This window comes from Oncorhynchus masou, unplaced genomic scaffold, assembly GCF_036934945.1.
Source record: "Oncorhynchus masou masou isolate Uvic2021 unplaced genomic scaffold, UVic_Omas_1.1 unplaced_scaffold_1857, whole genome shotgun sequence".
NCBI classification, from domain to species: Eukaryota; Metazoa; Chordata; class Actinopteri; order Salmoniformes; family Salmonidae; genus Oncorhynchus; species Oncorhynchus masou.
In genome coordinates this window covers 39,026-55,773 of record NW_027008365.1, presented here as the reverse complement: position 1 = coordinate 55,773, position 16,748 = coordinate 39,026, and the positions used below count along the sequence as shown (strand labels likewise).

The following is a 16,748-nucleotide window of genomic DNA, read 5'->3' as shown; positions in this document are numbered from 1 at the left end:
AATAGTTAGCCAATTGGATAAGGGAATAGGGTGCCATTTGGATAAGGGAATAGGGTGCCATTTGGATAAGGGAATAGGGTGCTATTTGGATAAGGGAATAGGGTGCTATTTGGATAAGGGAATAGGGTGCTATTTGGATAAGGGAATAGGGTGCTATTTGGATAAGGGAATAGGGTGCTATTTGGATAAGGGAATAGGGTGCTATTTGGATAAGGGAATAGGGTGCTATTTGGATAAGGGAATAGGGTGCTATTTGGATAAGGGAATAGGGTGCCATTTGGATAAGGGAATAGGGTGCTATTTGGATAAGGGAATAGGGTGCCATTTGGATAAGGGAATAGGGTGCTATTTGGATAAGGGAATAGGGTGCCATTTGGATAAGGGAATAGGGTGCCATTTGGGAGGCAACCTGAGAAAACCGTCTGGATGGAAGACTCCCCTTCAGAATGTGCTGAGGCTGCAGCAGCGGGGAGAGGAAGGAAGATGATGTCATGCAGCACAGTGACATCCACATGTATCATTTTTGTCTGGCTGTTCAACTAACTCTCCCATCTGGTTGGCTGTGATAATCGTTACATTGACAGTGGTCTGCGTCCCAAATCACATTCCTATTCCCTTTTCTGATGCACTTCTTTTGACCAGAGCCTGTTCAAAAGTAGGATGTCGTTAGGGACGGAGACAGTGTATCAAGGGACATAAAAGACTACTTCCTGTATGGTCCTACTAGTCTCTTTGGTTGTGCTTCTGAGTCATTCGATTGGCAGGATATCAAAACACCTCAGTCCATAAGCTCGTACACTCTTTGTGTTGATGATTTGCTGTGATAATCTTTACATTGACTGTGTATCAGGGAACTTGAAAGGGACCGTAAGGTCTCAGCCCTCTCTTTGTGTTTCTCTATGGCAGGGGAAGTCGGTTTCTCTCACTACGTTCTACAGGACAGCCAGGAATACTATGAACATGTGTTTCAATAAGGAGCCTGGGACGGCTGAGGTGGAGGTAAGGTCTACATATCCCAAACTGTTATATACCTGCTACGTAGGTTGCACTACTTAAGGCCCTATTCAGGTTTCAGAGAAGTTGACTTAACATGGACTTAAATAAAAAAAATTAAAAAAAATTGACTTGTCCATATTTTATAGACATAAATCCATGTTCAGTCTACTTATTTCAAGTCTGAATCGGCCCTTAGTGCACTACTTTTGGTCAGGGCCCTGCTTTTTGGGACGCAACCATATAGTCATAATGAACAAGGAGTATAATTCACTGGGACCGTAAGTAGTATAATTCACTGGGACCGTAAGTAGTATAATTCACTGGGACCATAAGTAGTTTAATTCACTGGGACCATAAGTAGTATAATTCACTGGGACCATAAGTAGTATAATTCACTGGGACCATAAGTAGTATAATTCACTGGGACCATAAGTAGGATAATTCACTGGGACCGTAAGTAGTATAATTCACTGGGACCATAAGTAGTATAATTCACTGGGACCATAAGTAGTATAAATCACTGGGACCATAAGTAGTATAATTCACTGGGACCATAAGTAGTATAATTCACTGGGACCAAAAGTAGTATAATTCACTGGGACCGTAAGTAGTATAATTCACTGGGACCATAAGTAGTATAATTCACTGGGACCATAAGTAGTTTAATTCACTGGGACCATAACTAGTATAATTCACTGGGACCGTAAGTAGTATAATTCACTGGGACCATAAGTAGTATAATTCACTGGGACTATAAGTAGTATAATTCACTGGGACCATAAGTGGTTTACTTCACTGGGACCATAAGTAGTATAATTCACTGTGAGCATACGCAGGATAATTCACTGGGACCATAAGTAGTTTAATTCACTGGGACCATAACTAGTATAATTCACTGGGACCGTAAGTAGTATAATTCACTGGGACCATAAGTAGTATAATTCACTGGGACTATAAGTAGTATAATTCACTGGGACCATAAGTAGTTTAATTCACTGGGACCATAAGTAGTATAATTCACTGGGACCATAAGTAGGATAATTCACTGGGACCATAAGTAGTATGGAGATGACTGATCAGGTCATTTCTTCTCTCCTTTTGTCTTTCTTGTCAGCCATCCCACTGTGTGATCTACTGTCACTACTTTTCATCTACATTAATGCAATAATGTTTCTGTCTGTGATTGCAGCAGGAGTACTGGAACATCGTGGAGCAGAGGGAATGTCATGTTGCCGTGCACTGTGGGAAAGTGGACACTAAAACTCATGGGAGTGGCTTCCCAGTTGGAAAGTCTGAGACGTTTTCAAAGTAAGGGCCTAACGGCATCATCCTATCACATGGATGGAGGATTTTGAATTTCCTGCTTATTCCCTCCTGATTCCTGGAATCTTCCAACTGGGATTTCTGGAGAACCGGGGAACTTTTGGAAAGTTAGGGGAATTTTACAACCCTATAAGGACATGCATAAAATATGTGTTCTGTTCTCTTGTCTCCACTCAAGACATGGATGGAACCTTACAATCCTTCCCAATAATTCAGGATCCATCCTACGCCATCTTGGTGCTGTGCCAGGTAATCATCTATACCTATGACCCTCTCCTGTTACACAGGAGGACAGTCAATTGTATTGTAATACAGACAGTTGTAAGTAGCTGCAGAGTGAACTGAAGGACTCCCATCAGCTTAACCACAACAGTTCCTTGAATGTTTGTTGCGTTCGTTTTTTGTTGTTGTTTTATACAGTATATCCTCATTTTTGGTGACACAATTCAATAGCATTCTGCTATGAATTAAGTGAACTTGAACTGACTAGAAAAGATTGACAGTCTACTATGTCTTCCTTTGTGGTTGTACAGGAGTGACCATTCCTTGGCTGAACATCGGCATGGTCTTCTCTACCTCATGCTGGTCGCGAGACCATCACCGCCTTCCATACATTGATTACTTACACACTGGTGCTGACTGCATTTGGTAAGTAGTGGTTCACTGCTCACTGCCCTCTGCCAGTTTAATCCTACGGTCACTCAGCTTCACCACCTGCCACAACCAATGGAGAACGAGCTCAGCGTCAGTTAGTCAAGCCTGATCAAATAGAACTGATGGAGATTGATTTAATAGAACTCCCTGAGCGTGGTCAGTACAGTATGAAGGAAACCCTGTATGGCTCAGTAGGTAGAGCATGGCGCTCGCAACACCAGGATAGTGGGTTTGATTCTCTGGGCCATCCATATGTAAAATGTATGCAGTATGACTAAGTCTTTATTGGATAAATCTGCTAAATGGTATATATTTAAGAAATAAGGCACGGGGGGTGTGGTATATGGCCAATATACCACGGCTAAGGGCTGTTGTTAAGCACGATAGTGGAGTGCCTGGACACAGCCCTTAGTCGTGGTATATTGGCCATATACCACACCTCCCCGAGGTGCCAGGAATTCTTGAAAGACGGTACAATATAAACTTTTCTTCCACAAATATTTGTCTTAATATCTGATAGACCAAATAATATATATATCACACCATGTGAAGGAACAACCTCCTAATTCAGAAATGTTTTTCTTATAAATTACAACTAAGTGGATTTATGTCAACTCAGTCAGACACCATAAAATGCATTTCATTTGTACATTTATTGTCCAAGTCTTTGAAGACCTTGTTTTTTTTATTCTATCATTACATTATTCAAATATGAAATACAAATCTCCAAACTTATTTTTATAACGCTATATAATGCTCCAGGGTTAATTTTGTTAGCATTTTGGCATGTTTTTCTAGATTCAGAACAAAAAACATTTATTAGCATTTTGACATGTTTTTCTAGATTCAGAACATAAAACATTTATTAGCATTTTGGCATGTTTTTCTAGATTCAGAACATAAAACATTTAGCGTTTTGGTATGTTTTTCTAGATTCAGAACATAAAACATTTAGCGTTTTGGTATGTTTTTCTAGATTCAGAACATAAAACATTTATTAGCATTTTGACATGTTTTTCTAGATTCAGAACATAAAACATTTAGCATTTTGGCATGTTTTTCTAGATTCAGAACATAAAACATTTAGCGTTTTGGTATGTTTTTCTAGATTCAGAACATAAAACATTTATTAGCATTTTGACATGTTTTTCTAGATTCAGAACATAAAACATTTAGCGTTTTGGTATGTTTTTCTAGATTCAGAACATAAAACATTTAGCGTTTTGGCGTAAAACAACATTCATAAAGGAAACATGATCCCTTAGATCTATCACAGCAAATAAGTCAACAGTTTAACCATGTGTTGCAGAAGAGTGATTCAAATATTTTTTTATAACAATAAAAAAGAAAAAAAAGTTCATAAGGGGTTTAGCCATCAGTGACGGAGTTGACAACAGAAACTCAAAACAGACATTTTTGCCTCAACGTATTTTACATTTGTAAAATATATTCAATTATTCTTTCAGCACTCTGACGGAGTTGACGTTAGCGTTACCGTGGTGATTTGACGTTGACGTTACCGTGGTGATTTCTATATTGTTTGTTTAAAACATATCAGATAGCAGAGAACTTTCCAGACCATGAGTGGTCTTGTTGCACTACATGTAATGAGAACATGAATAAGAGGTCATTATGGTAGAGCTCACCCTGCTCATTCCTGATTTGAGTGGACCAAATCTCCAGACACATCTTTTAGGAATCACAGTTTCGAGATAAGGGCTATTGCAAATCACTACACAATATCCCTTTTCAGTTCAAATAAATTATTGCCAGTTAAAAATATATATATAATTACACTTTTTTGGAGAGTTTGAAATTGGGATCCTTTTCTCCAGACAATGGCATTTCCGGGTATAGAGCCAACATGGAAATGAATAGTATTGAAAATATTTAGAAAATTCCGAAAGCAAATCTTTCCCCTCAAAATTCCCCTTAATGTAATTGTTGAGCTCAAATAAAATCCTATAAAACTACAATAAAAAATTGCCAGACAAGGATATTTGTTATTTACTAGTGCCATGACGTGTCCACGACGTGTCCACTAACTCCAACATGTTATCATATAGTGATACACAATTAGATCCCTGTAACCCATGTACCCCGGTGTTCAGGTACTGTATTCCTGCTGAGGAGAAGGTGAAGCTGGACAAGGTGGTTCACACACTACTGCAGGCTAATGGAACCCCAGGACTGGAGATGTTGGAGAACAACATCATGGTGTGACTGCAGGATACACTGTCCACACATACACTATAAACACGGACTACAGAAACACTGTCCCCCCTACAGTATAAACATGGACTACAGAAACACTGTCCACACATACACTATAAACATGGACTACAGAAACACTGTCCACACATACACTATAAACATGGACTACAGAAACACTGTCCCCCCTACAGTATAAACATGGACTACAGAAACACTGCCCCCCCCTACAGTATAAACATGGACTACAGAAACACTGCCCCCCCCCCTACAGTATAAACATGGACTACAGAAACACTGTCCCCCCCCCCACAGCATAAACATGGACTACAGAAACACTGTCCCCCCTACAGTATAAACATGGACTACAGAAACACTGCCCCCCCTACAGTATAAACATGGACTACAGAAACACTGTTCTCCCCCCTACAGTATAAACATGGACTACAGAAACACTGTCCCCCCCCCTACAGTATAAACATGGACTACAGAAACACCGTCCCCCCTACAGTATAAACATGGACTACAGAAACACTGTCCCCCTACAGTATAAACATGGACTACAGAAACACTGTCCCCCCCCTACAGTATAAACATGGACTACAGAAACACTGCCCCCCCCCTTACAGTATAAACATGGACTACAGAAACACTGTCCCCACACATACACACTGTGCTCTGGTGAAAAGTTCTGCACTATATAGGGAACAGGGTGTAAGTAGTGCACTATATAGGGAACAGGTTGTAAGTAGTGCACTATATAGGGAACAGGATGCCATTTGGGATGTAGACTTGGTCGTTAGGTAATACATGTTCTCTGTCTCTCTCCCTCCCGCCAGATCTCTCCGGAGGTGCTGTGTCGAGCGGGGGTCAAAGTGCACCGGACCGTCCAGCAGAGTGGCCAGTTCGTCGTCTGTTTCCCTGCGGCGTTCGTCTCCAAGGTGTGCTGCGGCTACAGCGTCTCCGAGACAGTGCACTTCGCCACCCCCCAGTGGTTGAACACGGGATACCAGGCTGCCAAGGTTGGAGCCCCCCGTCGTATCAATACTTGAAGGAAAAGCTATTAGTTGAAAGAAGAGTATAGTTTAATTCAGTACATAATGTATTATAATGTTACGTGCCATGCTAACATTACTGTAGTATTTAGTATAGTGTTACTAGTCATTGGCATCGGCATGTTAAATGTTGTTTTCACAGATAAAGTTGCAAAATCAGTTTGTTTAAAGTATTGGTTTTCAGCTTTAATACAGATTCAGTTCTCCATTAAAAAAATCTGAATTACTTTGCTGTTACAATAAAACATATATATTGTTATTCAAGACAATTTTAAAATGATATAAATGTCTTTGCTAAAATTAACGAAAATCCATTTTCGTTTAGGGGTCTGACCACATAGAGTATGAACTCCTGTACCTGTCCTGTACCTCTCCATGCTCCTGTACATCTTGGGGTGGCCAGTTTGACTGAGTTCCAGTCCTGAAAGCTCCTCACGAAGGAGTGGTAAAACCAGGCTCTAAAGTCTGACTTAACCAGCTTAGTTTAGTCAGTCAGTCAGTCAGTCGGTCTGTCAGTCAGTTCAGATAGAGTGGACAAACTGAGGGTAGAGAGTGCCTCTGTGTACCCAGTGTTCCGCTGGTCAATTCAGTATCAAAGATTCTGTCATCCACATGGATCTTAGTTCCCTTCACATCTACTGCATGAAAGGAGGGATTTGCGAGGGTTCACCAAACTGAGCACCTCCATTAATCTGAACTGGGATATGTTGTGAAAAGACCCTGTCATATCAAATGTTCAAATATCTCTTACCTCTCCTTCCCAGGAGCTGAAGTGCCGACGCATAGAGAGGTCCTTCTCCATGGAGAAGTTGCTGTACCAGATCGCACTGTCAGAATCCAAACGGGAGAATGGTGGCGTTCTGAGTACTATGACCTCACTTCTCAAAGACCTCAGGTTGGTTTAACTATTTAACCAATATCAGTATTATCATTGTAGATCACAGTATCAATAGCAGTATTATCATTGTAGATCACAGTATCAATAGCAGTATTATCATTGTAGATCACAGTATCAATAGCAGTATTATCATTGTAGATCACAGTATTATCATTGTAGATCACAGTATCAATAGCAGTATTATCATTGTAGATCACAGTATCAATAGCAGTACTATCATTGTAGATCACAGTATCAATAGCAGTATTATCATTGTAGATCACAGTATCAATAGCAATATTATCATTGTAGATCTGTTATGAACTTGAGTGAAGACCCAAACGCGGTTTTAACAGAAAACAGAGTTCTTTAATAAAAAACAGGAATGGCATAAATCCTCTTCCAACGTAGTCAATGGAACAAAAGAACGTAGTATAATGCAGGTTGCACCTGCCATGCATGCAGACTCCGACAGGACAGGACAAGGTGGAAGCAAACGAGACGACAGCTTGCTTCTGGCATCAAAAAACACAAACAAGAATCAGACACTGAAAGTAGCAGGAACAGAGAAAGAAATAGAGACCTAATCAGAGGGGGAAGAGAGAACAGGTGGGGAAAGAGAGAATGAGCTAGTTAGGGCAGATGTAGAACAGCTGAGGAATGAGAGACAGAGAAGGTAACCTAAAAAGACCAGCAGAGAGAGAGAATGAAGAGAAAGGACAGGAACAGACATAACAAGACATGACAAGATCACAGTATCAATAGCAATATTATCATTGTAGATCACAGTATCAGTAGCAGTATTATCATTGTAGATCACAGTATTATCATTGTAGATCACAGTATTATCATTGTAGATCACAGTATCAATAGCAGTATTATCATTGTAGATCACAGTATCAATAGCAGTACTATCATTGTAGATCACAGTATCAATAGCAGTATTATCATTGTAGATCACAGTATTATCATTGTAGATCACAGTATCAATAGCAGTATTATCATTGTAGATCACAGTATTAATAGCAGTATTATCATTGTAGATCACAGTATTATCATTGTAGATCACAGTATCAATTGCAGTATTATCATTGTAGATCACAGTATCAATAGCAGTATTATCATTGTAGATCACAGTATCAATAGCAGTATTATCATTCCAGATCACAGTATCAATAGCAGTATTATCATTGTAGATCACAGTATCAATAGCAGTATTATCATTGTAGATCACAGTATTATCATTGTAGATCACAGTATTAATAGCAGTATTATCATTGTAGATCACAGTATCAATAGCAGTATTATCATTGTAGATCACAGTATCAATAGCAGTATTATCATTGTAGATCACAGTATCAATAGCAGTATTATCATTTTAGATCACAGTATTATCATTGTAGATCACAGTATCAATAGCAGTATTATCATTGTAGATCACAGTATTAATAGCAGTATTATCATTGTAGATCACAGTATCAATAGCAGTATTATCATTGTAGATCACAGTATCAATAGCAGTATTATCATTTTAGATCACAGTATCAATAGCAGTATTATCATTGTAGATCACAGTATCAATAGCAGTATTATCATTGTAGATCACAGTATTAATAGCAGTATTATCATTGTAGATCACAGTATCAATAGCAGTATTATCATTTTAGATCACAGTATCAATAGCAGTATTATCATTTTAGATCACAGTATCAATAGCAGTATTATCATTTTAGATCACAGTATCAATAGCAGTATTATCATTTTAGATCACAGTATCAATAGCAGTATTATCATTTTAGATCACAGTATCAATAGCAGTATTATCATTGTAGATCACAGTATCAATAGCAGTATTATCATTCCAGATCACAGTATCAATAGCAGTATTATCATTGTAGATCACAGTATCAATAGCAGTATTATCATTGTAGATCACAGTATCAATAGCAGTATTATCATTTTAGATCACAGTATCAATAGCAGTATTATCATTTTAGATCACAGTATCAATAGCAGTATTATCATTGTAGATCACAGTATCAATAGCAGTATTATCATTGTAGATCACAGTATCAATAGCAGTATTATCATTGTAGATCACAGTATCAATAGCAGTATTATCATTGTAGATCACAGTATTAATAGCAGTATTATCATTGTAGATCACAGTATCAATAGCAGTATTATCATTTTAGATCACAGTATCAATAGCAGTATTATCATTTTAGATCACAGTATCAATAGCAGTATTATCATTTTAGATCACAGTATCAATAGCAGTATTATCATTTTAGATCACAGTATTATCATTGTAGATCACAGTATCAATAGCAGTATTATCATTTTAGATCACAGTATTATCATTTTAGATCACAGTATCAATAGCAGTATTATCATTGTAGATCACAGTATCAATAGCAGTACTATCATTTTAGATCACAGTATTATCATTGTAGATCACAGTATCAATAGCAGTATTATCATTTTAGATCACAGTATTATCATTGTAGATCACAGTATCAATAGCAGTATTATCATTTTAGATCACAGTATTATCATTGTAGATCACAGTATCAATAGCAGTATTATCATTGTAGATCACAGTATCAATAGCAGTATTATCATTTTAGATCACAGTATCAATAGCAGTATTATCATTTTAGATCACAGTATTATCATTTTAGATCACAGTATCAATAGCAGTATTATCATTTTAGATCACAGTATCAATAGCAGTACTATCATTGTAGATCACAGTATCAATAGCAGTATTATCATTCCAGATCACAGTATCAATAGCAGTATTATCATTGTAGATCACAGTATCAATAGCAGTATTATCATTGTAGATCACAGTATCAATAGCAGTATTATCATTTTAGATCACAGTATCAATAGCAGTATTATCATTGTAGATCACAGTATCAATAGCAGTATTATCATTGTAGATCACAGTATCAATAGCAGTATTATCATTGTAGATCACAGTATCAATAGCAGTATTATCATTGTAGATCACAGTATCAATAGCAGTATTATCATTGTAGATCACAGTATTAATAGCAGTATTATCATTGTAGATCACAGTATCAATAGCAGTATTATCATTTTAGATCACAGTATCAATAGCAGTATTATCATTTTAGATCACAGTATCAATAGCAGTATTATCATTTTAGATCACAGTATCAATAGCAGTATTATCATTTTAGATCACAGTATCAATAGCAGTATTATCATTTTAGATCACAGTATTATCATTGTAGATCACAGTATCAATAGCAGTATTATCATTTTAGATCACAGTATTATCATTTTAGATCACAGTATCAATAGCAGTATTATCATTTTAGATCACAGTATCAATAGCAGTATTATCATTTTAGATCACAGTATTATCATTTTAGATCACAGTATCAATAGCAGTATTATCATTTTAGATCACAGTATCAATAGCAGTACTATCATTGTAGATCACAGTATCAATAGCAGTATTATCATTCCAGATCACAGTATCAATAGCAGTATTATCATTGTAGATCACAGTATCAATAGCAGTATTATCATTGTAGATCACAGTATCAATAGCAGTATTATCATTTTAGATCACAGTATCAATAGCAGTATTATCATTGTAGATCACAGTATCAATAGCAGTATTATCATTGTAGATCACAGTATCAATAGCAGTATTATCATTGTAGATCACAGTATCAATAGCAGTATTATCATTGTAGATCACAGTATCAATAGCAGTATTATCATTGTAGATCACAGTATTAATAGCAGTATTATCATTGTAGATCACAGTATCAATAGCAGTATTATCATTTTAGATCACAGTATCAATAGCAGTATTATCATTTTAGATCACAGTATCAATAGCAGTATTATCATTTTAGATCACAGTATCAATAGCAGTATTATCATTTTAGATCACAGTATCAATAGCAGTATTATCATTTTAGATCACAGTATTATCATTTTAGATCACAGTATCAATAGCAGTATTATCATTGTAGATCACAGTATCAATAGCAGTATTATCATTTTAGATCACAGTATCAATAGCAGTATTATCATTTTAGATCACAGTATCAATAGCAGTATTATCATTTTAGATCACAGTATCAATAGCAGTATTATCATTTTAGATCACAGTATCAATAGCAGTATTATCATTTTAGATCACAGTATCAATAGCAGTATTATCATTTTAGATCACAGTATTATCATTGTATCAATAGCAGTATTATCATTGTAGATCACAGTATCAATAGCAGTATTATCATTGTAGATCACAGTATCAATAGCAGTATTATCATTGTAGATCACAGTATCATCATACATGGAATGTAACTCTACTCTTAAAAGGGCAATCTGGGATTCAAAAAATGACAAAACAGTCACCCCACCACCTGTTGAATAAACAGCAGTCACCCCACCACCTGTTGAATAAACAGCAGTCACCCCACCACCTGTTGAATAAACAGCAGTCACCCCTCCACCTGTTGAATAAACAGCAGTCACCCCACCACCTGTTGAATAAACAGCAGTCACCCCACCACCTGTTGAATAAACAGCAGTCACCCCTCCACCTGTTGAATAAACAGCAGTCACCCCTCCACCTGTTGAATAAACAGCAGTCACCCCTCCACCTGTTGAATAAACAGCTGTGGGGTGGGGCTGGAGAAATGTAACCACTCGAGAATCAATAGCTATACATCATTCATTTAAAAAGTACAACATGTTACCTATCTCAAATTGACCCTTTCCACAACTTAAAAAAAAAAGTAAACAGTAGCCATTGATGACAGACGATACACCAGTCTGCTCTACCTGTTCCAGGGACACAGAGTTGAGACAGCGCAGGGATCTGTTTGACGCCGGGCTGCGGTCTGTTGCCCGCTACTGTAGCCATGACAACCAGGCCTCGTCAGAGAGCAGGAGGATCCAGCGCCAGTGGCTGAGGCTCGACCCCTCAGACCGACGCTGCCAAGTGTGCCAACACCTCTGCTACCTCTCCATGGTGAGTCTTTACTGGGCCGGGAAGCTTGGGCACAAACATAGGCAGGGATTCAATCAAAGGCATGTTGTCGGCAAGAACACTGTACGGCCAACATGGCGCCTTCTAAAAGGCCATTTCCCTGATGTTCGAGGAGATGGCATCAATGGTTAAGTCTGCAGATGGGGGTTCAATCGTGAATGTCCTGTAAAAAGACCGGTCTTACTTTACTGTCCCTGAAGGGAAAATGTGTTTATTCTGTCCTGATGGCATGCTCCTCATGTCGCTGCAGATGGTTCAGGAGGGAAAATGTGTTTATTCTGTCCTGATGGCATGCTCCTCATGTCGCTGCAGATGGTTCAGGAGGGAAAATGTGTTTATTCTGTCCTGATGGCATGCTCCTCATGTCGCTGCAGATGGTTCAGGAGGGAAAATGTGTTTATTCTGTCCTGATGGCATGCTCCTCATGTCGCTGCAGATGGTTCAGGAGGGAAAATGTGTTTATTCTGTCCTGATGGCATGCTCCTCATGTCGCTGCAGATGGTTCAGGAGGGAAAATGTGTTTATTCTGTCCTGATGGCATGCTCCTCATGTCGCTGCAGATGGTTCAGGAGGGAAAATGTGTTTATTCTGTCTTGATGGCATGCTCCTCATGTCGCTGCAGATGGTTCAGGAGGGAAAATGTGTTTATTCTGTCCTGATGGCATGCCCCTCATGTCGCTGCAGGTGGTTCAGGAGAGTGAGAACGTGGTGTTCTGTCTGGAGTGTGTCCTGCTGTACGTACAGAAACACAAGTCCTGCCGAGGCCTCAAAATGATGTACCGTTACGACGAGGTACTACAGTACACTACACACTACTACAGTACACTACACACTACTACAGTACACTACACACTACTACAGTAAACTACACACTACTACAGTACACTACACACTACTACAGTACACTACACACTACTACAGTACACTACACACTACTACAGTACACTGCACACTACTACAGTACACACTACTACAGTACACTGCACACTACTACAGTACACTACACACTACTACAGTAAACTACACACTACTACAGTACACTGCACACTACTACAGTACACTACACACTACACACTACTACAGTACACTACACACTACTACAGTAAACTACACACCACTACAGTAAACTACACACTACTACAGTACACTACAGTACACTACACTACAGTACACTACACACTACTACAGTAAACTACACACTACTACAGTAAACTACACACTACTACACTACACACTACTACACTACACTACTACAGTACACTACACACTACTACAGTACACTACACACTACTACAGTACACTACACACTACACACTACTACATTAAACTACACACTACTACAGTAAACTACACACTACTACAGTAAACTACACACTACTACAGTAAACTACACACTACACTACTACAGTAAACTACACACTACTACAGTACACTACACACTACTACAGTACACTACACACTACTACAGTACACTACACACTACTACAGTAAACACTACACTACACACTACTACAGTAAACTACACTACACACTACTACAGTAAACTACACACTACTACAGTACCCTACACACTATTACAGTACACTACACACACTACACACTACTACAGTATACTACACTACACACTACTACAGTAAACTACACACTACCACAGTAAATTACTACAGTACACTACTACAGTACACACTACTACAGTCAACTACACACTATTATAGTACACTACACACTATTACAGTACACTACACACTACTACAGTACACTACACACTACTACAGTAAACTACACACTACCACAGTAAATTACTACAGTAAATTACTACAGTACACTACACACTACCACAGTAAATCACTGCAGTACACTACTACAGTAAACTACACTACTACAGTACACTACACACTACTACAGTACACTACACACTACTACAGTAAACTACACACTACCACAGTAAATTACTACAGTACACTACTACAGTACACACTACTACAGTACACTACTACAGTACACTACTACAGTACACTACCACAATACACTACTTTAAATTCTTTCCAACATTTGATTTAACCAGGAGAGTGAAAATTCTCAGAACATGAAAGCAGTTCGGTTCAACACCATCAATACATTCATAGTCCAGACCTCCATTATTAGGCAGTAGGAGGACGTCAATTACTCCGCCCACTATTCAATGTCAACCCACATTCTTCTTCTCCCGATTCCAATTCCTCTTCCTCTCAGGACCAAATCAACCATCTGGTGAGCAGAGTGTGTGGGAGAGTGCTGGAGAAGAGCGGCGCTGAGAAGAGGAGAGGGACGAGAGGACTTCAGGGCCCTGGGGAGGCGACCACCCCAGCCAAACGCAGCGTCCGAAACAGAACCTCCATCACTGTGTCCCTCACCCGCCTCCCCTCCTCCACCCTGCCCAAGACCGCCCTCAGCTCTAAATAACTCACATCATCATGGGCCGCGTTCCATTACTTCACATCCTTCCTTCCTGGGCTCTTTGAGGTAAACACAGATTTACAAGTGGTTAGGTTACTACCACCCAATTACTGTCACCAATCCAACCGATTCACACCTGTGATTACTTCAAAGGAAGGAAGGAAGGAAGGTAGGAAGGAAGGACTTCTGCAGTGTTCCAACAGGACCAGTGCTTCACTACGGTACATTTCTCTCTGCTCAGTGTGGAGAATGTGCTCCTTAAACCACGGCTTTTGCACTAGAGTTTAAAAAAAAACATGTTTTTAAGAGGCATTAATGGCTGGATTCAGTTCTGAATCGGAGGATCCGCGTTACAGCTCAATTGAAATTTGAAGGCAACGTTCCCGCGTATCTCAGCTCAATTGGAATTTAGCTTTAAAATGTTAGCGCGGATCTTCAGCGATATGGATTGAAACCCAGCCCTTCGTCCAATACTGTATATTGTATCTAGATATCACAATATCCTCCTAGCTACACCTACCGTTATTACCTACAGACTTCACTTCCCTGGTGCTACATCTTGGTGCTCAATTTATACTGTCATTGGTGTAGTAGTAGTAATAATAATGATCATTTCTCTTTTGCTCAAAGCCATTGGACTGCATCCTGAACTGTGAACACGTTTTTAGATTTGTTACCAATAAGTTGATTCTACACACAGTTTTGCGTTAGACTCCAACCAGTAATAAGGCTCTTCAGGGGTTTGTAATACATGAATTACCATACAAAGATTTTTCCAGCGGAGCGCAAAAAGTGGGTTGTGTTTATTAGTGCTAAACGTAGCAAAATGTTTTGCAAACAGAAAAAAAAAACAAGCGTTCCTTATTGGACATGTTCAGGTAGTCCCTCCCCGTTTTGGCCCTTTTGCTTCCGTTTGGTTCCTAGTGAATATGACCCTGGCCTCAGTATAAAACAGGGCCCCGTCTCAGATCATTGATGTTATAATTATTTAGACAATTGGCCAAGAGTGGGACGGTAATCATGGGCTTCACACCGCTCATCTGACCATTTTGGTGTGAAACACTTGTGCCTAAAAAAAATGCATACTAATAATTTTCAATCACTTCTGGTGCCGATAGTTTTTGTTTTGTGACCAAGTTATCCACTCTAGACCCTTACAGGCTCTTGACCTGCAACTCTTGGGTCTGCGGGACTGCGTTCCAAATGGCAGCCCATCCCCTATTTAGAGCACTAATTTTGACCCGAGCCCCAAGGGCACTATATAGGGAATAGGGTGCCATTTGGGAGAGTCACAGTCCAGGTGTTTTATCAAAGAACAAAAAGTGAAAACCACAACAGCATTGTACATATAAAACATTGTCAATGTCTAAAGATACATGTATCTGAGCCTTTTAAGGAATGGAATGCAGTGTTTTGGAGTAGGGGATTTATGAAGAAAAAGCCTTACCCCCCCACCAGTTACTTCATCTGTGGCTACGTTGACACTCAAGGGTTGTGATACAAAAAACGTCTAGAATTACACCAGCGTTGTGGAGACGGTGAAATGGTTGTGTAAACATTTTTTTGTGCAGACAAAAAAAATATATATATATTGTATCACAACCCTTGTGTCAACTGTGTTGGACATTAGTTGTATGGGGCCAGGGTTGCCCTGGCAACACGTATGGAGAAGTGCTGCATAGTTTGAATCCCCTCGTTTTTTACCGAAACTTTTTTTTTTATGAAAAGGGAAAATAAGTAGAAGAACAATAAAAATGCTAAAATCTACTATGTACAGAAGGATAAACTCCTGTTGTTGCACTCCAGCCTCGCGAGTCCTTTCAAAGCAGCTTGTTCAGACCCCTTACAAAAACAAGCCATTTTCAAAGTTCACATATATACAGAGTTGGATGTTTTTTTAAAGCGTGCTTAATGTTTTGGTTGTTTTTTTACAACAGGCTCATTACAGCCGACCGTCTCATTTCTTATCTCCTGTTCTGTTTTCCTTCCATGCTGATTCAAGTTGGACAATGACCGTTTTATTTTCTATTTTATTTGTTAGTACCCATTAAGGTTGAATAAAAAGGTTTGACAGTGTCTATCCAAATGTGTTCTTCTCAGTGCCGTGTGTCTGTACCCTCCAAGCATCCTTCCCAAACATCTCTGTGTT

At 38.8% G+C, this 16,748-nt stretch overlaps 1 protein-coding gene across 1 annotated transcript in view; it reads left to right on the top strand.

Annotated features, from left to right (window-relative positions):
• Positions 1-16,677, top strand: part of LOC135532457 (protein Jumonji-like) — a 36,149-nt gene extending 19,472 nt beyond the window's left edge. The window contains exons 6-15 of the mRNA XM_064959963.1: positions 907-999; positions 2,186-2,304; positions 2,498-2,568; positions 2,853-2,967; positions 5,085-5,190; positions 6,024-6,206; positions 7,004-7,134; positions 11,965-12,145; positions 12,848-12,955; positions 14,396-16,677. Of these exons, the coding sequence (XP_064816035.1) occupies positions 907-999; positions 2,186-2,304; positions 2,498-2,568; positions 2,853-2,967; positions 5,085-5,190; positions 6,024-6,206; positions 7,004-7,134; positions 11,965-12,145; positions 12,848-12,955; positions 14,396-14,605 (1,317 nt within the window). The 3' untranslated portion in view covers positions 14,606-16,677. The remainder of the gene's footprint in view (positions 1-906; positions 1,000-2,185; positions 2,305-2,497; positions 2,569-2,852; positions 2,968-5,084; positions 5,191-6,023; positions 6,207-7,003; positions 7,135-11,964; positions 12,146-12,847; positions 12,956-14,395) is intronic.
• The last annotated feature ends 71 nt before the right edge of the window (positions 16,678-16,748 follow it).